At 34.0% G+C, this 24,244-nt stretch overlaps 1 protein-coding gene across 1 annotated transcript; it reads right to left on the bottom strand.

Moving 5' to 3' along the window:
• Positions 1-16,452: 16,452 nt before the first annotated feature.
• LOC132068371 (uncharacterized) lies at positions 16,453-23,749 on the bottom strand. The gene is made up of 4 exons (XM_059461941.1): positions 23,394-23,749; positions 21,504-21,619; positions 18,182-18,425; positions 16,453-18,083 (listed from the first exon to the last, which is right to left on the bottom strand). The coding sequence occupies exons 1-4, from the start codon at positions 23,688-23,690 to the stop codon at positions 16,659-16,661; spliced, it is 2,082 nt and encodes a 693-aa protein (XP_059317924.1). The 5' UTR covers positions 23,691-23,749; the 3' UTR covers positions 16,453-16,658.
• Between the last annotated feature and the right edge of the window lie 495 nt (positions 23,750-24,244).

Genomic DNA, 24,244 nt, shown 5'->3' with positions numbered 1-24,244 from the left:
TTTACATACTCGGTACATTCTTCGTGCGCGTCCTTTTGTTTGTGAATGACGCGTCGTGCCGCAGTGGCCGGGGAGACGAACTTGATCCATAGTCCATTTGTATTTTCTCGGGGACTACATAGCGGGGCTTCATTTCATTCGGAGCTGCAGCTTTTGGTATAGATTCTTTTGTGTACATATTTATGGGCACGGCGGGGTCCTGTCTCGCTTATATGTTATGACATACTCTTCTTAGAGGCTCGTAGACATGTGTATATGGGTAGATGTGTTTGGCCTTGTCGGCCTATATTTTGGATATTATTTCGTTGGCCTCGTCGGCTTATGTACATTTATATGGGCACAGTTGTTAATGATGATATAAATGAATTGTCGCCCAATGATATTAGAATGATGATGAATGAAAAGCATGATTTAACTATGTGGCTCACCTAGATGAAATGTGAAAGTATGTTAAGAGGTGCCCGGGTGGGATAGCAAGGTGCCGTCGCCCCTCCCGGTTGGGTCGTGACAAAAGTGGTATCGAAGCGAGTTCAGTCTTAGGGTGTGTCTACGAGCCGTGTCTAGTAGAGTCTTGGTTATGGGTGTGTTGCGCGCCACCTTATAAACAAGAAATCGCGGGAATTTTAGGAATGAATGACCTTCTTTCTTCATAAGAATCGTGCGATAGAGCTATGATATAAGAACTTCTTGTTTCTTAACCATGTGTTGTGTATTTCAGAAATGCCTGTAAAGAAAAAGGCTACAGCAGCCCAAAAGGGCAAGACAACGGTAGTAGAGGAAAGTGAGTCCCAAAGTGCGGCTCAATCTCAGTCCTCCCGTTCAGTACCTATTTTAGAGGAGCGTAAGGGAGCCTCGGTTGACTCAGCACCCGGTTCCTCCACCGGATGCTTCGACCAAGATGTAAAGAGGCCATTCATTTGCTTACTCAATTGGTTGCTGCCCAGACTCAGCGGCAAAGCTCAGGGCAAGGTGATAGGGTTGTTAGTGCAACGGCCCTTGATTTCATTAGTTTGAACCCTCCGGAATTCTTTGGATCAAAGCCGGATGAGGACCCCCAGAATTTCACTGATGGTATGTTGAGGACGCTTTGGTTGATACATGCTTCGGACACCGAATTGGTGGAGTTAGCGTCCTATAGATTGAGAGATGTTGCAGTTTATTGGTATACGGTTTGGATGGCTTCATGGGGAGCCAATGCACCTCCCCCGGTATGGCAAGAATTTGTGGATGCTTTTCTCCGACATTATTTGCCTCCGGAAATTCGGCGAACAAGAGCCGACAAGTTCTTAAATTTGAGACAATGGAGCATGAGTGCTCTAGAGTATAGTCTCCGCTTCAATTCTTTGGCTAGGTATGCTTCAGCCATGGTAGCGGATATGGGTGATCGAGTGCACCGGTTTGTGAAAAGCCTAGTTCCACATTTGATGAATAGGTGCTTGACTGTGTCCTTTCAGGACAATATGGACATTTCACGCATTCAAGTCCATGCTCAAAATTTGAAAAAACTGTGACAACAAAGAAGTGAGCGTGAGCATGATAGAGGGCATAACGAGGGCTAGATCTTCGAGTACGATGAGTGAGTATAGAGGCGGGCAAACGGCGGTTTTCGAGCATTCGGGACGTTACATGATTAGTGCGCCTCCACGGTTTCGAGCTAGAATTTGATAGATCTACTCGTCCGGGAGCCGAGTCGAGCTTTTCGGAATCTCGGTTCAGAGGTGATTCGGGTCAGGCGAGGCCACCCATACCACGATGCTCCCAGTGTGGGAAGTTACATTAGGGTCAGTGCAGATTGGGTTCAGGGGTTTGCTATTCATGTGGTCGGCCAGGTCATATTATGCGTGATTGCCCCTCAGTTGGTGGTAGAGGTAGGACCCAGCCTTCGGGGTCGGTGGCCAGGATCTTCGTCTTACATACGCCTGCGGGGCCGGATTCACATGCGCCGGTCAACCATGGTAGAGGCGAGAGGAGAGTCCCCATTCTAGCGGTCCTCGGCCACCGTATTTATGCTTTGTTTGGATGCCAAGATCTTGAGTCATCTCTGATGTTGTCACGGGTATATTATCGGTATTTTCTCATGATGTATATCTTTGATAGATCTGGCTCCACATTGTCATATGTTACTCCGTATATTGCGGGTCGGTTTAGAATCAAACCGGAGTCGATCAAACCTTTTGAGGTATCCACACCCGTTGGTGAATAGGTAATAGCTAGCCGAGTATATAGAAATTGTGTAATTGTGATTTGTGATCGTCGTACTATGATTGACTTGCATGAGTTAAAAATGGTGGATTTTGATGTTATTATGGGCATGGATTGGCTTCTTGCTATGCTAATATCGATTGTAGAACGAAAATGGTTCGTTTCCAAACAAAAGTAGCACTAAGATGTGCTGCAAGTGATGAAAGAAACTCAACAATTGTTATCTATCAATTTCGTCATTGAAAAATGCAAACACACACTTTCCCGTGGTCTAATATGAGAGCAAGCAGAGGCGGATGCAGACGGTATCGAGTTCATTTGAATTCAATACTTTTGACGCGGAATTTATGAAATTTGCAACAAGTACTAGATGTATATAAATTCACGATTCTAATAATCCGATGCTAACAACCTTAAAGGTTGAACTCATAAAATTAAATCCCGCTCCACCTCTATGAGCAAGATGAGGAACTAGAGTTTAGACCACCATCATAAATTTTAATGTCAAAACCTAACTCCAGACACGTGACTTGAAGTTTGAACTGCCAAAATCGAAATTCAGACCTTGGGGTCTAGAGCGTAATTTACAACCTAAGGTCTGAATTTGAACTGCCATTCAAACTTCTGACTTGAGGACTGAAGTTAGATTTGGCCAGTCCAAACTTCAAACCCAAAGTATAGTAAATTTGGAACTTCAGACGTTAGCTGAAATTTGATTTCTAATTGACTAAACTTTAAATATTTTGTAAGCTCCGACTATATTTTAATCAAATGTCTTTCAAGCATGTATTGTGCACTTCCCACATTAATTTAAAGTACAAGTCACTAATTCTTTTGAAATAACGGTATAGTTCTCTCTAAATGCCCGCAATTCTCCAATCCGTATATATAGGTAAGATATAACTTTGTCCACTATAAGATTTAAGAAGATAAAGAATAAATTATCTATGTAATACTTTTTGTCTATGTTAGTTGGGACACTAATCTTTCAAAATTTTCATCTACTCCTTTAACTAGCACACCGTTAAACGCGTAATAATCACTGATTATTTATATGTCTTCTTATCTAACTAATCAATATTATTTTTATAGATACATGATCATTCTTTTAAACCTATTACACTATTGGTTTTCGGGCAGTGCTCCTAAACCCATTTCATGAACAAAAGCAAGTTCATTTCTACCCGTTTTGGCCATGAGAAATATTCACTTTTTTTTTTTTCACTTTTTTTCAAAAATCAGTGTTTGGCCATAAAAATTCTAAATACAACTTGAAGTTGTATTTGGAATTTGAAAAACAACCAAAAAGTTGTTTTTCACTTTTTTCATTTTCTGTTTTGAACGTTACTTTTGTTTTCTGTTTTCAATTTTTACCCTAAAAGTTTTTATTTTTATAAAAAGACCTCAAAGTGTTTATTTTTACAACTATTTTTATAAAAGTTTTTGAAAGTGTTTATTTTTTACAGCTACTTAGTTTAGTTCTTGTTAGGTTTTATATGGAGTACAAGTGTAAAGTGAGGTTGACGGGGCAATGTTTACGCCTTTGGTTAGGTTTATTAATTGTTTTGTGTGATTTTACTAGTTTTTAGAAATTGGAGTATAAATCATATTTCATGTTTTTTAGAAAAAGTACATTTCAACAACCAAATATTATTTACAAAAATTATGGGCCAAACACAACTCTTTTTTTATTACATAAGGGATAGAGGAAGGAGAAATGGCAAAAGGAATTACAATGTGGGGATTCAAACCTTCACTAAGAAGGTAAAAGTTCAGATAGTCAACCAACTGAGCTATTGAATCCCTTCGACCAAATACAACTTTAATTCCAACTCCAACTTCAAAAATTCTAAAAAAAGTGTTTTTTTTTTTTTTTTTTTTTTTTTTTTGTTTCTATGGCGAGACGCCTACTAAGAGAATATATGTTGATTTAAATGAGATTTTGGTACATCCTAGAAAAGCTGAAAAATGAGATGTGGACTATGGTTGAAAACTATGGCCTAAGTAAAAAGTGGTCACCACAGTAATAATAATGGGAGTAGTACTTAAAAGGCTAAAAGTCAATAGCCGCAACATGGTGACAGCGAAATAAAGAAAGTAGTAGTAGTAAATAGGTAAAAGTCTTTAATCGGCCAGACCGTTGGGGGGGACAGTTTACAACCAAATATTTCAAATTGTAATGATTGTAAATTGGGAATATTCACATGTAAGGCGTGATGGATGAATTTAAATTGTATGTACGGTAAATTTTAAAAATATTTATACAGTTATATTATTTATTAAATAATTATAAGTAAATTTATTAATTAATTTTTAATTGCTACAACAACCAAATACCCAGTGACATGTCATAAGTGACAAACTAGTGAACAAAAGCAAGTACTTCACTAGCCATCTGAATTTCTGATTACTCAAGAAAGACAAATTTCTCAAACTTACCTTTGTAACTAGTCCGTGTTATGACTTATGAGATAATATAATTAAGATTTAAATTATACTCCATGTACTATTAGTATTAGTGTAAAAACTTTTATATTTCCAATTGTTATCTAACCTGTGATATTTTGCCGCTTCTAATTCTCAATACAGCTCCCAAACAACAACTAAACAAGTGTCGCCTTCTATGTGTAGTTTTTTTTGTTGGTATAATTTGGTATATAAAATTAACTAGTTTGACTAATTTAAATTTGTGTTGTATATGGTCCATTAAAGGGGAACAACTTCTAAACAAAGGCTTATTCGTTCATAGAATTCAAACCCGAAACTTCTGATTAAAGATGATGGAATCTACTTTCTTTGTTAATCGCAGGGTTCTCTGACTATTATATGTTCTTTTCTGTATTAATAATAAAGACACAGAAAAGATTTGGAAAGCTCAATATTGATTCTCTAATTGCGATTTCTATATATATTGCCCCCACCCACCCTTTTTTTTCCTTCTAATAATTATTGGAGGATGATTCGCAGACATTTTATGTTGGTTGCTTTTATATTGTGGAGGGATTTTTTATTTTATTTTTTTGATTACTTTGATTTCTGTGGCTTGAGAGTTGAAAATTTCTTTTACTGAAAATATTCCAATAAGCAGGATTATTATTTAATTTATGTTTATGTGGGTCTTACTTGTGGACTTCAAAGATGCTTCTAATCTCACAATTGGTCCCGTTAATCTGGATTATTAGAATCTTGGATTTTTAATATATATCATATCATATTTGATGCCTATTTGATGCAAATTGTGAAGGGTAAATTCACAAATGGTTACTTGACTTCTTTATTGCAGCAAAGTCACTAAACTATTTTATAACTTGAAAAATACTTAACGTTGCTCATATATGTCACAAAAATTACTAAAGAAATTATTCAACTTTACCTAAGTATCACTAGTCACTAAAGAATTTTATTGTAATCAAACTCTCGTTCCACTTTGCCTAATACCACAAAAGTTCTCCCTTTTGTTTCCTCTTAATGACCTTTTTTGTGATAGTTAATCAAAGTTGATTATATTCTTTCGTTAGAAAAAAATAATTTAGTGGTATTAGTGCAATAAAACGAAAGTTGAGTGACAACCCATGAAATAACTCAAACTATGAGCTTACATCTTTAGTAATTTATGAATGAGTTCCGTTCTTTGCAATAGCTTGGACTTGAAGCCAAAAATGGTTGTAAAGAAAAGAATATAGAGAAAGTATATTTTATCCATATGACAAAGTAGTGGTATTGCATAGAAAGTAAAATATATCAAAGTTAATTAAAGAGCTTTTGTGCGATGTTTCATCTTCACCTTTAATAATGGTTACCAGCAAATTATGCCCTGCAATGCACGGGACCAAATATGATTAATTTAATTACTCAATTTAATTAGTCTTTATGGTTTGTATATTTTGCAAAGGATTCTGCGATTCTCCTTAGTGAGTTTCCATATTTTTTTTTCTTTTTCTCTTATTTTTCCCCTTAATTTCTCAATTGTTGTTAAAATTTGTCTTATTTTGGTTATGTCCGCCTTTTTTTATTTAGTAAGTTGACAATTCAAATATCCTACATATCAAGTTTATAATCACAAGATTCAAAGAATATTTTATTATATTATACACATTTTTAATTTAGAACGGCAAGATTCAAAAGTCTATCTTTATTTCTTAAATTCCGTGTCTAGTCAAACATAGACACTTAAATTGAGACAGAGGGAGTATATGCAAATGAAGGACAATTGAGACACTGCGGACACGTGAGGACTTAAAAAGTAAACACACAAGAGATAGCATTAATGTTAAACTTCTGAAATGTACATATGTTAGTTCCGGCTTAGAGTACAATTTCAGTTGCTTTTGTACAACTTATTATTGTTGTGTTCGTCCACCTTGGGCGTTTGTTGTTAAATAAAAAAAATATGACTTATTTTGGTTATGTTCGCATTTTTTTATATTTAGTAAGTTGACAATTCAAATACCCTACATGTTAAGTTTATAATCACAGGATTCAAAGGATATTTTATTATATTATACATATTTTTAATTTAGAACTACAAGATTTGAAAGTGTATCTTTATTTCTCAAACTTCGTGTCTAGTCAAAGGTAAACACTTAAATTGAGACGGAGGGAATATATGCCAAATGAAGGAAATGAAAGGATAATTAAGATCTTTGGATTGTGGGGCCCGAAATGTACACATGTTAGTTCCTGGCAAGTACAATTTCGATTCTTTTTTTATATAACTTATTGTTCTTTGTGTTCGTCCACCTTGGGCGTTTGTATATAATATAATAATAATAAAGAAAAATATAGAATAGAAAATAGACATATATTTTTAGTGATGTGGCCAAGTAATATAGGACGAAGGGAGTACTTCATTTATTAATTCTTAAAGAACATGAAAACTCAAGTATAATAATGTGACCAAGTAATATGGGACGAAGGGAGTACTTCATTTATTAATTCTTAAAGAACGTGAAAAGTCAAGTAATGTGGCCAAGTAATATGGGACAGAGGGAGTACTTCATTTATTAATTCTTAAAGAACGTGAAAAGTCAAAAGTGGATATGTAAAAGTGCACAGACGAAATAAATAATTGTCGGAGAATTTAAATTGAAGTGCATACATGTATACATGAGAAGGAATAAATATTCAGGTAGAACGTGAAAAGTCAAATGTGAACAGGTAAAAGTGCACGGAGGAAATAAATATGTGTCGAAGAATTAAAATTAAAGTGCATACGTGTATAGATGAGAAGAGAATAAATATTCAGTACTATGACATATGACCACGTGGGATTTATTAATTCTTAAAGAACGTGAAAAGTCAAAAGTGAACAAGTAAAAATGCACGAAAAAAAATTGTGTACGAGAATTAAAATTGAACTGCATACGTTTATACATGAGAAGAGAATAAATATTCAGCAAGAACGTGAAAAGTCAAAAGTGAACAAGTAAAAGTGCACAGAGGAAATAAATGTGTCGAAGAATTAAAATTAAAGTGCATACGTCTATACATGAAAAAAAATAATATAATATTAAGTACTACGTATAATATATGTCCACGTGGAATAAAAAAATAGTTGGTTAAAGTGTACAAGTTATATAGCTTTTGATACAAGCATTCACGTAATGTGTATAATTTATAAAGCTTTTGGTACAAGCAATTAATGTTGTATTAGCCCCTCTTCCACACTTTTATATAATAGAATGTGCGGTTATAACTATCAATTAGCATGTCTTGTTCTGTTGCAATAAGGATAATTTTTTTTTAGGTTAATTGCAGATGACATCAAAAGATAATTAGCAATATGAAAAGGTGGCCCTCTTTTCTCCCTTCCCTTCCGTTTTCTTGGTGTTTGTGGAGGCTATTTAAGAATAAGATCTTTAAATAAAACAATAACAGATAAACAAATACAAAAAAATGAGTAATTTACGGAGGTTGAAAGTTACAATTTATGAGAGTTTTAGCCTCCTCAAGTAATTAGTGGAGGCTAAAAACCCTCGAGCCTTACAACTTTCAGCCTTAAAATTTTTTTTTTTTTTTTTTTTTTTTTTGTAGCGAAAGCATATTCTCTTTGACTATGTGGTGCTACCAGGGAGTGGCTGGACCGACCTTAACAAGATTTATATTGGCAAATAACATATATACAACTTCGCTAAGGGTGTTCAAAATTATATATATTTTTATGTATAAGTATTTTGATGAAGGATGTTCAACTGACCTATTATAATACACGTGTATGTATATCATTAATATGAGGAACGTAACATCCTTAAAGTAGCGCAAATCAGTTTTAAAATAATATTTAGTGAAGATTCTTACACCAAGTTGGTTCCAGTGGTGTAGCTACACAGATGAAAGCTTGGTCAGTGAAATATTCTTCGTTGAAAATAATATTATAGAAAATTATACTACATATATAAGTAAAAAATTTAAAATTATACTACGTATATAAGTAAAAAATTTATGTTTTTTTGTATATATTTTGTAGCGATCGAAATAACATGGCATGCGAAAGCTAATAATTGCAAACCTTGAACAACGATAAATTCAGACAACAAAGAAAATATACTAAAATATGCATAATAACTATAATATAGTTTGGCCAATTGACTTACATATGAGAAAACTAATAAAAAACATACGAATTATTGAGAGAAAATTTCCCTTTAAACAAGACGCTTTAAACGACTACATTGTGAATGTTACTATTGTGTTATGTCGTATGAGAGAGATTTTTCAATATATAGAGATCCAAAAACTTTTCCTCTAAGAAAAGGCTATTCAAATATGGAAGAGACGTTTTCTACCAAGGAAACCTTTTCCATCAAGAATATTTTTTTTTTTAAAATAAAACACAATTATGGTGGAATCTAAATAATGTAGGAAATTTTGGGCAAACTCTAACAAATCTCCCCTTGGCTTGAATTTTCTGACAAAATAATCTTAATTCTCCATCTTCATAAATCTTCATCATTGTTGCTTGTCATTGTTAAAAGTAGGTATAGTTGAAAATTTGAGCATTGTGCTTTAAAAGTGAGCACAGGTTAAAATTGGAGCACATGAGTTAAAGTGAACATGAGTTGAAATTGACCCAAGCGTTTAAGGTAAGCTAGGGTTCACTTGGCTTTGATACCACTTGTTGTGCTCGAACTAACATGGCATCATGCGGAAGCTAATTATTGCAAACCTTGAATAACGATAAATCCGACAACAAAGAAAATATACTAAAATATGCATAATAACGCTAATATAGTTTGGCCAATTGGCTTACATATAAGAAAACTAATAAAAAAAACATCAGAGTTATTGAGAGAAAATTTTCCTCTAAACAAGACAAAATTTTCCTCTAAACAAGACGCTTTAAACGATTACATTGTGAATGTTATTGTTGTGTTATTTTGTATGAGAGAGATTCTTCAAAATATAGAGGTCCGAAACCTTTCCTCCAAGAAAGGGTTATTTAAATATGGAAGAGATCTTTTCCCCCAAGAAAACCTTTTCCATAAAACTTTTTTTAAATAAAACACAATTATGGTAGAATCTAAAGAAGGTACGTAGGAAATTCCAGGCAAATAACATATTTAAGGGAGAAGATAACTATGTCGAAATTGTCCATGTGCGCCTATACAAAAGCTAAAAGGAGATATCTTAATTTCTTATTCCATAGTTGATGATGTTATTCCACAGTTAAGTGCAGAGTCTCTTTTTTGCTTTTATATAGGCGCATACACATGCTATGCTTAACTTGTTATAATTAATGAAAGAGGTAAATAAGACGAAAAAAATAAATTTAAGGAGGCAATAGGACCCTCGCTTATGCTTAGGTGTGTTTCTATACCTTATATATCCCTATATTAAAACTTAAATATCCTCAGTAATATACCTAATTTCGTCACTGGTATGTTCATAGTCTAATGGTCCAACAATTTCATACATTCTAGAATAGTGAATGTTTTTTTTCTTTTCCTAATTGATAGGAACAAAAAGACATAAAACACCAAATGCTTGTTACCTTTTGCTTCATGTTAGACAAGGAGGCGTACAATTTGCAGTGTTGATGTGGACTTGCTACTAAGGAGTGTTGGAAATTGAATTAATTCGACCAAAATATCTTTGTTTGTATTTGTAGCTGTATCTCAGTCCTTCGTCTTTATATGTTTTCCTTCGTTACTTCTCTTTATTGGAGTGGAGCGGATAGGCTAATCTATAAGGAAACGAGAAGAGGTAAATGTTCTTATAGTAAGGTAAAATATATATAGTAATTAATCATAATTAAGTGATAAATTTTGGGGAAATTTCATAAATATACGATTGGGTCACTTACATTGCAAAAAAATAGCTCAAAACTTACATTCTGTTCTAACCCAAAAACTCTTCTCCCCTCTCTCTCCATTGACTCCTTCTTTTTCGTTTTTTTTTTTTTTTTTGTTGGAGTTCGCCACTGCCTCGTTTTTTGTTTTGTTTTGTTATTATTATTATTATTATTTTTAATTTTTTTAATAGAGTATTATAATTCATATACCCATATACACTCATATACAACATTATAATCCATATACTCATATACAATATTATGCACTCATATACAATATTATACAAAAATTATAATCCATATACTCATCTACATTGATATACACCTATATACAAATATTATACACCCATATACAATATTATAACCCTTATATCCATATACACCCGTATGCAATATTATACACCCATATACATTCATATACAATATTATATACACCTATATACAATATTATAACTCATATATCCATATACATCCATATACACTCATATAAAATATTATACAATATAATACACCCATATACAATATTATAACCCATATATCCATATACACCCATATACAATATTATACACCCATATACACTCATATACACCCACATATAGTCATAGCCGGAGTTTCGTTCTCCTGCTTATACACCCATATACATCGACATACAATATTATACACTCATATACGCTCATATACACCCAGATACAGTCATCGCCGGAGTTTCGTTCTCCGACGAACTCCAACACCACCACTAGAACCAATTGTTCAAACATCAATGATCCGGCGTGACAGAGGGAGAGGGGAAATAAAAAAAATTAAAAAAAAAAAAATTAAAGATCCGGCGTGACAGAGGGAGACGGGAAATTAAAAAAAAATGAAAAACAAAAAAAAAATTAAAAAAATTAAAAAAACAACAACAACATACCCAGTGAAATAAAAAAAAATTTAAAAAAATGGAGGCAATGGCAAACTCCAAAAAAAAAATTAAAAAATTAAAATAATAATAAAAAAAAATTAAAATTAAAAATTAAAAAAAGAAAGTGGCGAACTCCAAAAAAAAAAAAATTAAAAAAATTAAAAAAAAAAAAAAACCGAAAAAGAAGGAGGCAGTGGAGAGAGAGGGGGCGGAAGAGGGGAATGGGTCATTTTTTGACAAGTAATTTTTGTTTAAACTGAAGATGAAACATCTGTGAGCAAGAAACTCAAATATGGGCTAAATTTGATAGCATTGGTACCCCAATTGATACTGAGTGTAATTGTCTCATAAGTTTTTGTATGAAAGACACATGTCTTGTATTTATTGGTTGGATGTAAATACGTGATGCTAACATTTTTACCTTTTTCAATCTTAAGGCAAGTAAACAACGAAGTTTTTTCCAATTTCAAACCTTTCAGAGGTACAGAACGAAGTTTTTAAAAATCTCAAACCTTACCCAAGTACAATGAAGAATGACATTCTTTACGTGTTAAAGAAATTATTGCTCACCTTCCAACATATTTATACAATAGTCTGTTGAATGAGTCAAATAAACATTGGGTGCGCATGAACATAAGCAGTCTTGTAAACAAATGTCTAACATTTTGAGTATAGTTTTTCAAACATAGAATTTTAAGGCAGCTTTAATAATATAATTGATAGAATATATGAGTCCACCAAACAGTATAGAGAAAGTAAATAACACAAAATATTTACGTGGAAACCTCATTGCTCAAAGGAGTAAAATCACGACTCAGTGCAGTAGAATTTTGCTCAAACTTCACTATAACCGAGCAACTTCAAATTACAAACTATTGCAATCTAGGAATTAAACTCTTAATTCCTCCCCTTACAATAACTCTATTGCAAGACCTTTACAATAACTCTATTGCAAAGACACACCTTGACTAACTATAGCCAAGTGAACAACTCAGAATATTTGAGAAACTGTCCTACCATGACACTTCTTGAAAGTAGTGTAAGAATACAAGATAAAGAACAAAAGACAGAGACTCAATGAACCTAAGAACTTGAGACATCTTCAATGATTGGGAACCAGGGCGGCTGAAAGGGTAGGCAGGTAAGGCAATGGCCTAGGGCCCCACCTTTTTTGGGCCCCAAATTTTTAACACCCTATATGTATATATTTACTACTTTAAAAATAAAAAATAAAAAATAAAAAGTGTACGATTGAATTGGAAGTTTGAAGAGATATTGGGAAGAAGTACAACAGTTATTTCTTTCTTTTATTATGGGGGGGTGGGGTTCGCATTGGGGATATTTTTGGGTAGAGAATGGTAACCTCTTCCCTTTTATGGGGGGAGTGGATACGTTGAGCATAATTGGGGGAATGGGATAACTATTCTTGGTAATTGTATATTTGTAGTATTCATATTTATTTGGATCAGTATTTTGTTATCTATATTTACTTATTTTCTTCTTTCTTTCATCATTCTTGTACTCTTATTATTATTAAAAATTCTCAGTTCTCCTAAACATTCTGCTGCAAAACTTAGTACTTACGAAAGATTAAGATTTACTTTTTGGCGTCTTCTTCAATTATCAAGCATTGAGCAATCATTATATTGAAGCAACAAGAACACTATTTCAATATCTTTGTATTAGCTTATCAAATTCTTGAACCGGGTTTTATTGTTCTAACTTTATCTTATATTTCATTGAAAATTTGTCATGGTTGATATTCTTGCTTCATAAGTATCTATCTTTGTTAAGTTGTTATTAGAATTTATTCAATTTAAATATGTTAACTAGAAAATATGATTCCGGTTATGCAAAAAGAGAGATTGAATGGATTAGCTATATTATCAATTGAAAAACAATTGTTAGAACAAATAGATTATAAAACAATAATTAATGAGTTCGCATCTAAAAAAACTAGAAAAATAGACTTTAAATAAAAATATATATGACGATCTTTTCTTCATCTTCTTTTTCTTTTTAAAAATTAGGGCCTGTCTATGAAGTTTGGCCTGAGGCCCCCAATCTTGTTGAGACTTACCCTGTCAGCCCTGTCCTTCGTTTGTTGTAGCATTGTTCTTGAGAGCACTTTGAGAGGTGGCGACTTGCACTTTAGATATGAAAATATTTTCTGATTTACTAGTGTTAGGTTTTCACTTGTAACATGTTGTTTATATAGGTGGAGCAAGTGGGTTGATATGAAAGTGACATTTCATATTGCTTTGGCCACTAGCGAACTGCAGCTGTGCTGCTGCACTGCTACCAGTCGATACAGTGTCAGCAGCTTTACAGCTGTAGAATTGACCTGCACCACCTAGAACCTGATCCCATGTAGTTATTCAAAAAACATATCTGATTCCTTGAATTAGTTTGTCAAATCATGAAAACACAAAATATCATAACTTATCAAATACTTTTCCAGAATGGTTCCATACAATCTTTATTTGACGAAGACATACGATAAAAATATAATATTCACAAAACACAAAAGATATACTATATACTAATATAAAGAAAAAGAATTCACAAATATTGACGTTAAAGATATTTACACATTGAACAGATTCTAGCTTAATTGGTTTTATTGCTCCTTAATTCTTTGATAGGAGCCGGCAGTTGAGAATTTTGTCGCCATCTATATTTATTTTAAGAGAATTTTGTAACACAAAATAAATTAAAGGGGCTTGAGCAATATAATCGACCTCTCAAAGTGAGATGGGACACTTCACCAAACCTTTTTTCAAAGATGGAATTATTATTAAATTTATACGCAGTATTTTTGTTTTGTTTATTATTTATATATACATATATAATAAGAAAAGATTGACGAAGCAATCTTGGAGCAAGATAAACCATCTCTACGAGTAAGTATTTATCGTAATTAAGCACTCAAATTCATTATATTACAAGAGAAGTGCATTTGAGATTGACCAAGTTTCTAAAATCTACTTAATGAAAAAAGTATTTTTCTCAAAAATGTTTCTCAAAAAGTACTTTTGGTAAGTTGCGTCCGGCTAATTAATTGAAAAACACTTTAGCAATAGTATTTGACCAAGGTTGTAAAAGGTGAGTCTAAGTGTATTTTCTCGAAGTGTTTTTCAGGAGAAATTACTTTTTTCAGCTTCTCAAAAACTTCTACTCAAAATTATTCTTTCTCCTTCTAAAAGCTTGGCCCAACACCTTAAAAAAAAAAAAAACATTTTTGGCCAAAAAAGAAGCACTTATGACTAAAAAAAAAACTATGGCCAAACAAGTTATAGAGCTAGAAGTACTTTATTTTATTTCGTTCCCATTCTTCATTCTCTTTAATAAATTTTGCATATTTTTCTCAAGTCAATGCGCGGAATATATTGCTAACCAAAATACAATATTAGGGACAAAAATTCCACCCAAGACCTCAATCAGAGCATACCTCGAGTAAAGACAACATCGATTGTCAAAATTGAGCTTTGTCACGTACTTAGCTTGTATTAGAAATAATGGATTACTCCAAGTATTATTGCTAATATTCGTGTATTTCATTATTTTCTCTGAATTGTTGAAATTATGTTTTGCCACTGTTACACATAGGCTTGTGAGTTGTGTGGTGGAAGAAGAGATAGGAAGTTCATGTGCGTATGTCAGCAACAAAATGGAAGGCCCAATCACTGATTGAGATATATGGTTCGGCTTCCCTATTTAATGGAATGGCATTCTATAATTAAATGTGGATTTCTCAGTTCTGAATTCTCTCCACAAAATTTAACAATAAATAAACTGAAAGAGACAAAGCAAAAACAAAATAGGCTCATCACTTACGACATATCGACCTTATCATTTTTGGTATTTTCTTGGTCCCCTCGAGCGCTGCACAATTCTTGCATTCCTAAACTATCTATAAGATGAATTGATTTGAGGAGTATATTGTGTTTCAATTTTAACTTTAAATAATTATTTTTTGAATTTCAAGTTAAAATTGCGCTGCATTTTCTTATTTTCTGTACAAATTGATTATTATTTTTTTACTTAACTACTAGCTTGTTCTTCGATTTTATCATTATCTGTGTTTCTTTTGCTTCGATTATCATATTATTTGTCGGGATTATTGTTCTATTCTCCATTATTTTCCAACATGACTTCTCCACTACTGTATTTCTTTTATTTACTTGATTTTGATATGCTTTAATTAAGCTGAAGGTCTGCCGGAAACAACCTCTCTATCTTCACAAGGTTACGAAACTATCCTCCTCCTCAGACCCTACTTGTAGAATTACACTAGAATGTTGTTTGTTGTTGTAAATTGATCATTTTTCTGGAGGTTCTGTAATGACTAAGGACAAAACAGGAGTGCTGTACTACAGTGGACAGACCAGTAAAATCCGACTGTTATTTGGCAGCCATTCAAGATAGTGGACAGATGTACAGAGAAAAGAGACATAAGAGGGTTAGTTAACAATGAAGATAATTGTTTTATGCTTCCATTGACCTTAGTGGGTAATGTTTTGGTTCCTTGTAACAAACCTTTTTCCATTTGTTGGATATCTGCAGATTGATTTTCATCCAATATAAGAATCTTGAAATTTTTCATCCAATACAAGAATCTTGAAAAATATAATATAAGTTATTGAAAGCAAAAAGAAGTAATTTCGAAAACAAGTGTTAGTACCTAAAATAATATAAGTGAGTAAAGTGGAAAATCGGATACACAAGGACCTAATTGACTATCACCATTCACTAAGGTAATGTAGTAGGACGAATGAAATATCTTCACTTCTTCATCTTTAATTTGAGGTTTTGGATTCAAGCCCCGAGGATGGAAAAACACTAATAAAAAAGCTTCCCGCAAATCTAAATTAATTAAACCAGTAAATTCTAAATATCATATTGTTACATAAACAAAAGAAGGAACTAGTAATAATTTGGATTTCAGCTCCTTTTATCTTGTCCGCAGAGAATTCATTCCACTTCGAAGCTGAACTTATATATTGTCAGATCGCTGTTCGACTTCTATAGCCGATTATTCCACCAACAAAACTGATGATCTTTCGCACCTATACGGATATTTTATTTTGCATCCAACAAGCACACAAACATACATCAGATATCAGATAACCATAGAAAGGTTATATTGATATGGAGAGACTTGGTACTAATTACATTTGACAGTACAAAGCTACATAGAAAATATTCACAGCTTTTTGCGGCACAACTTGCAAAACACAAAAGCAAACAAGAGAACTCTGTCTATCAATTCTTTCTTTCCTCTTCAAAATCTAAAAAACCATCACCCAGTGAAGATTCACCAGAACTACCCGGTTTGTCCCTCGGAACAAACAACTCTTGTATACCAATTTGCTTCTTATCAAGCCATCCAATAGGCTTTTCAGATAGTGAGACCAAACTCTTAATTGCAAAATCATTTGCTATGGTGGTATCAACACCTATGGTTCTAGAGTAAAGTCCTCTGCTTCCAGTAACCAGCATATTTCGTGTCTCTTCACCACTACGAGAAAGCATAGGAGGCAGTAGATTGGAGTAAAGTCCTCTGCTTCCAGTAGCCAGCATATTTCGCGCCTCTTCCCCACTACGAGAAAGCATAGGGGGCAGTAGATCAATCAGCTGTGGGCTAGGCTGGTTGGAGTTATTTATGAGCAACCGAAGAGTATCCCTGGCACTTTTCTCAGCCATTGATTCTGTTTGTGGAATTAAGGGATTCACCAAATTTGGATGCAACTGTGGAATACTGCCAGAGATAGCAGGACCTGCACTGACGAAGTAACCTTGGCCAGAAGAGCAAACGTCAATAACTGGAATATGGACTATAGAATCGCCTACTAAAGGTGTGAAAGTAGGTATTTGCTGCGAAGTTGCCAAAGAAAATGGCAACCTGATCAATGGCTCAGGCAAAAGAGGTGGGAAATCTAGAGTGGAGACATCACTGACAAGAGATGGCATTGGTGTCAAAATACCAGATGAACAAGCAGAAGGTGCTATTGAAGGAAGTAGTGGTATTGACGAGTCTGTGGACAGGATAGGGAAATGTGGACTTCCAACTGAGTACTGCAGAGTGGATACAGCAGGAGGACACCAACAGTAATACGGAGAGAAAACTGCTGAATCCAGAGAATGAACAGTAGCTGCAGAGCCTTGGAAAGGCGGGGCAGCAACAAATGGTTCCAAAACATTTGAAGGACCAGTTTCCCTTCCAAGCTTGTCGTTGTCTTCATCATGAGTTGAATTAGGTGCACCTATGCTACTTGTGCCTGAAATCTGGCTATCCACACATGAAAGATAGCTATCACCATCGTGCCTTGGCCTCTCTCTAGAAACACTTACTGACGATGAGTTCCTGAGCACGCTATCTTTAAAAGCACCAGTAGACATAGGACTAAGGCTACACATCAGGCTGGTGTTTGATCCTAGGCCACCAAAGTGCTCAGACCGCAGAGGTTTCTGGAATGCAACTGATATCTGGGCATCAAGACCGAGTTCTGAAGAACTAACAGAGCCATCTATGGAAGGATCTCTTGACATCATGGAACTTGCTTGAGGATTTATGGCTGCTGAACCATGGAGATAAGCTCGAAGATGAATGGCAAAACAATCAATCCGTGATGCATCGATTCCAGTTAATTCAGCCAAGGAAGGTTTCATCTTAACCAAATCCCTCATCTAAGCCAACCACAATTAGTGATATTAGCCATCTACATATGCAAGCTTAATATAACAAATATTCAGCAGTTGATCACAGTAAACATATGAACATATACCTTTCTCCGCAACTCATCGCCAAGAAGCTTAGACTTCTCTGAACACCAAAAGTAGAAAGTCTCACCACCAGGGATACTTATAAGAAAAGAGCGTCCAGACTCGTCTGCCACAATATCTTTAATCTCTATGGCAGAACAATCAGATTCACTGCAAAATGTTCCAACTCTCTCTGTGCTGCCGTCATCCCCAATGAATGAGATGCGCAAGTTCGATGTTGGCAGAATTGCAAGGTTTAAGTTTCCCCTGTTGCAACAGCACAAGAAAAAAATAAATGTTTAAGAGCAGTTACATTGTCAAGAAGCTACACACTAAATCGAATGTAACCAAATACAGCACACTTATCACTTGTGTATCCTATATCTGACGCCCTTGGCTGAGGAAATGGTATTATGAATTCCCCAAAAAAATTCTCTAGAATTACAGAAATTAAGGCAGCTAAACAAGTCCTCAATCTCAATTTTTGTATCTTCACTTCTTTCCGCAATAGAATTCTTACTGGATAAGCTAGCTTAAGAAAACAAGGACAATAGCCCTGTGCAATTGAACGGCATTACCAACATCAAGTAATTATCATTTAGGTGGATGCCTCATGTTTCTTATTGACAAGAGCTAGATAAGATAGACTACTGTGACATGCAAGTAATTTCACCTTGTTAACCAGAAGTTCAGTTAAAACAGGTACAAGATACATATTCATTATGATGAGAGAAAGCAAAAAAGTCCCACCAAAAGAAGATTGTGCTTTATTTTTTTATTTTTGGGAGGGGGGTTCACTCCTCTATTCACGTATATCATTGAGCGTAAAAGCGACACAAAAGCCACTTGGAATCTAATACTAGAAAATCTCTTTGCTTACAGGATATATCAAAGAATACATGGACAATTTTAAACAGAAGTGTAGCAATGTAAAGGCAAAAGACTGAGCTATGGACAGGAAATCGCAGAACAGCATGAAACATAGAAATGACATACTGAACAGTATTGAAACTTCTAATATGGTTCACAGAAAAGGCAATCAAACCACATATATTTAATAACTAAACTAGCATGAAGGGGGTACAAGTCAGACTTCTAGATAATTCAGAGAGAAGTAATTGAATCATGTAATATAGGAGCATGAAACTACCTTGACTTCTCCTTAATTCAGAGATCATAATAGTAAACGCCCAATTTTACCTACAAGTCAAAAGATATTTTCATGTGGAAGCATGAAGATTTGTCACCATCAATAAACAATACAACATCTGGCAACTTCTACCCACGATCAACTAAGTTTTATGTATAGGTTAAACTGGATTAAGCTATATAGTATCAAACAAGTAGAGAGAAAGATTGCAACTTCTTTGGTGAAATAATCAAAAACATAATAATAGAACACTGTAATAACGCCAATACACAGCACAAGGATGAAGTGATAGAAAACATCACTTGCTGACAGATCATTGCAAACACACTTCTGCCAATCTGATGGGATTTATTGCCCTAAATACCACATTAAACCTATTCTTGCATCTCCATTCAGGCAAAACTGACAAAAGCACCATATGTAGCCAGATTATGAAGGAAGCAATGCTGCAATGATACTATAAAGCGAGGTGATAGAGAACAACACACTAATACATCAAAAGAAACGCACTTCTACCAGTCTAAAACGAATTAATACTGAGCACTACCAGCCTCCATTCAGACAAAACTGACAAAAGCACAAACATACCAACCTTTACGGTGCCTCCAGATGTCAATATGCACCTCCTAGCAATATACAGTCTCATATCAAGACAGGAATTGATGATAGTATCCAGCAAGAAGTACTGGTCATCAGTTGATATGATGCGTCTGCAATTCATGTACTATATACTCAAAATTTGAACCCTAAACGAGTTTAGGGATCAGGAAACAAGAAACTCTCCCAAATATAACCTAATGTCAGTATATCACATCTAGGAACAAAGAATTTCACTGGATTTCAAGTACTATACGTTCACCAGCAGAAATATGCTGCAGTCAAGTGACTAAGAAAAGAAGGGATTAATGAACAACAACACATTCTCCAGCATCTTACAACTAAAGCAATATTGCTCAAGATGGCCATAGGAAAAAAACACCTCCCTTTTCCTGCAAGAAATAACTACGTACGTGCGGGACAGTCATATATGATTCAAGTACCAATACTGCTAATAAACCCCCCATCGAACAATGACCTAGTCTCTCCTCAGGTACTTGTTACTGCATGTCAAAATCCATTGGCCCCTATTCTAAGTTCTAACTACTAATGAACATTAATGCTGCTACATCTGTACATTACCAACATTCACTTCTCGCTTTTCTCTTTGTTGTTTCATAAAGGCTAAAGCCAATCATCTTCCGTATTAACCTCTTACTGTTATGCTAAATGCCATTTCACTTTTTTTTTTTTTTTTAAAAATTTATATAAAAACCAATCAAAAGAGTAATACTTTCATTTTTAATTTGAATTTCAACTAATCTATGTTTGACTATTTAAAAAATAAGCATATGACGTGAAAAGTTGAAGTTATCTGCCTTGCAAACTTCAAAGGAGGCAAATGAAGTGTTAACTTTCGAATTATATTTCCTCCAGCTGCAGCTAGCTAACACTAACTATATATAACACTTCTAGTTCAGTGTTAAAATGAGGGGCCTTTTCAGTCTGAACCAGTGGTAATTAAAATCAAAAGATTAGACATATTAAATCCTACCCCTAGAATAGAAAGGACAGTAAGATGAGTACTAGTAACAGAAGTTCTCATTTGGTTACTGACAATGTAATATTACAAGATATGAATCCACCAGGATATATTTATTAGATAATTGCTAAGAATCCTAAGATCATTCATACTGTTTTCCTCTGTGTACCATGACACTAGCAAAAGATAAGTGAACTTAATTTTCTTCATCAAGCAATGTGCACTAGTGCTTATAGTGCAATAATTGCAAAAAATTATTTTCTTCAGCATCCTGGCCAGATGGGTTTATTAGCATGCTACTGAGCTACGATTATTGCTAAGACCACAATGCTTGATTATGAATATAACAACAACATACCCAGTATAATCCCACCAGGTGGGGTTTGGGAAGGGTAAAGTGTACTCAGACCTTACCCCTACCCTGTGACGGGTAGAGAGCCTGTTTTCGATAGACCCCCAGCTCAAGGAAAGATGAAAAACATCAATAATAATAAATAGTAATTACTCATTAGAATGTCAGAAGAACTAAAATCACAATCAAATATGCTGGAGCCAAACACCACTCAACATGGAAACACCATATAATGCATGTGAAAGGTAAAGTTCATGCAACTACCTTGTAGCAGTTGGGCACAAGAGCGTCCCCTGCTTCTGGATCTTCCCGACACGCATTGAAACGAGTGGAATGCACAAGCACCTGGCGAGTATTCCAACTTCTGATGGCTCAAAGTTCTGTGGGAGAATCAAAATTAGTTCATATACCCTTTTTAACTTCAATTATAAAATAGCGTCCAACAAACACCAAAACAAAAATTAACCCAAAGACCTAAAAGAAATTCCTCATAGATTTAATTGAACCTCATTACAGATTAATTTGGTAGAATTCATAACTTACTTTAAAAAGCATCCAACGAACATCAAAATCAAAATATAACACGATGACCTAAAACAAATTCCTTATAGATTTAATTGAACCCCAACTCGCAACGTACTTTAAATAGCATCCAACGAACATCAAAATCAAAACATGACACGATGACCTCAAAAAAATTCCTTGTAGATTTAATTGAACCTCAACTCGCAACGTACTTAAAATAGCGTCCAACGAACATCAAAATCAAAATATAACACGATGACCTAAAACAAAAATCCTTATAGATTTAATTGAACTTCAATTCGCAATGTACTTAAAATAGCGTCCAACGAACATCAAAATCAACATATAACACGATGACCTAAAATGAATTCCAAATAGATTTAATTGAACTTCGTTGCAGATTAATTACTAGCATGCAACAAACATCAAAATCAAAATATAACACAAAGACCTAAAACAAATTCCTCATAGATTTAATCAAAATTAAAATATACCACTATCAATCGAGGTGTGTTTTGATAAATAATTAATTCAGGTAGGAAACGCACACACCTGATAGTTCAGGTAGGAAACTTGCAAAAAAGCGTTAATTCAGGTGTGTTTTTGACCATTATTTCAAATCAAAATATAACACGATGACCTAAAACGAAGTCCTCATAGATTTAATTGAACTTCACTACATATTAATTTGGTAGAATTCGCAACAAATAAGTAGCGTGCAACGAACATCAAAATCAAAATATAACACGACAACCTAAAAATGAATTCCTCATATATAGATTCAATTGAACTTCGCTACATATTAATTTGGTAGAATTCGCAACAAATAAGTAGGCATCTAACGAACATCTAAATCAAAATATAACACGAAGACCCAAAACGAATTCCTCGTAGATTTAATTGAACACAATGACCTAAAACAAAATCCTCATAGATTAAATTAAACTTCATAACAGATTAATTTAGTCCAATGCGCAAAGTACTTAAAATAGCGTCCAATGAACATCAAAATCAAAATATAACATGATGACCTAAGTCAAATTCCTCGTAGATTTAATTGACCACGATGACCTAAAACAAATTCTCATAGATTTAATAGAACTTCATTACAGATTAATTAATAGTGTGCAACAAACATCAAAATATAACACGAAAACCTAAAACGAATTCCTTATAGATCCAATCAAACTTCATTACAGATTAATTAGGCCTCAGGTTCAAATCCCGGCAGAGACAAAATCTGCTAGGTTATTTCTTCCCATCTATCTAAGCCTTGGTGGACAGAGTTACCTGCTGGTGGGAGGTAACAGGTATCACACCGCGGATAATTTTTTTTTTTAAAAAATGATGACCTAAAACGAATTCCTTATAGATTTAATCGCACTTCTTTACAGATTTGCTAGGTCTCAGGTTCAAATCCCAGTGTAGACAAAAATACTAGGTTATTTCTTCCCATCTGTCTAATCCTCGGTGGACAGAGTTACCTGGTACCTGTTAAATACCTGTTGCTGGTGGAAGGTAGCAGGTATAAACACCGCGGATAATAAAATAAAACATGATGACCTAAAACGAATTCCTCATATATAGATTTAATAATTAAAATTAATTTAGGTAAAATTAGCAACATACTTGACTAAGATGAGCAAGCAATCGATCTTGAGCAGCACCAGCAGAAACATTAAGCTTCAACAACGGCTTTAGCCTTTCATCAGCTCTACAAGCTCCCATAACCTGCAAATCTAAAGCTAAAAGCCACTGAAGAACATTCGTTTCTCCAGCGTTTGATAAAACATCGTCGTATAAATCATTGTTTGATGAAGACGACGACGATGTTTCGTCTAATTGATTTGAATTCTCCATCTCATCCATCTCCACATCTACATTGTTTGTCGATTGTTGTTGTTGTTTCTCTGATGAATCAACCATTTTTTTAAAATTTCAATGAGTTTAGGTTTAAATTTGTTTGAAAATTAGGGATTGGATTAAAACTTGTAAATATTTTTGAGAAGAAATTAACAGATTTGAAGAGATTTGAGAGAAAATCACGCGAACCACTCGTCGAAAAAGTTGCAAATAGGAAACAAGATGGTATCCAGTTCTTATAAATAGGATGGGAGAATTGCGGTTTTGGTCCTCTGGTTATTGATGAATTACGATTTTTGGTTCTTGTGATATTTTGACTAATTCCATTTCATTTTTAATTAATTTAGCACGTTTAATTTCAAATATTTATTTGGTTATGAAATTTGATTAGATTTTAAAAGCTTATCTTCAAAATATTTTTAAGTTTCAAAAATTGACTCAGACTCAATTTTTGGAGAAATTTCACCTCTGCTAACAAAACTTTAAATTTTTTTCCAAGTAAAATGGATGTCCAAATAAAGTTTCAATAATCATAACTTTAAAAACTCAAATTGTCAAGTTTCAACTTCAACATCTTTGGCCAAATTTGGTACTCCATATAGAAAATATCTTAGTAT

Source organism: Lycium ferocissimum, chromosome 8 (assembly GCF_029784015.1).
Source record: "Lycium ferocissimum isolate CSIRO_LF1 chromosome 8, AGI_CSIRO_Lferr_CH_V1, whole genome shotgun sequence".
Classification (NCBI taxonomy): Eukaryota; Viridiplantae; Streptophyta; class Magnoliopsida; order Solanales; family Solanaceae; genus Lycium; species Lycium ferocissimum.
The sequence above is the reverse complement of the archived record's forward strand: the minus strand, read 5'-3'. Positions and strand labels throughout refer to the sequence as shown.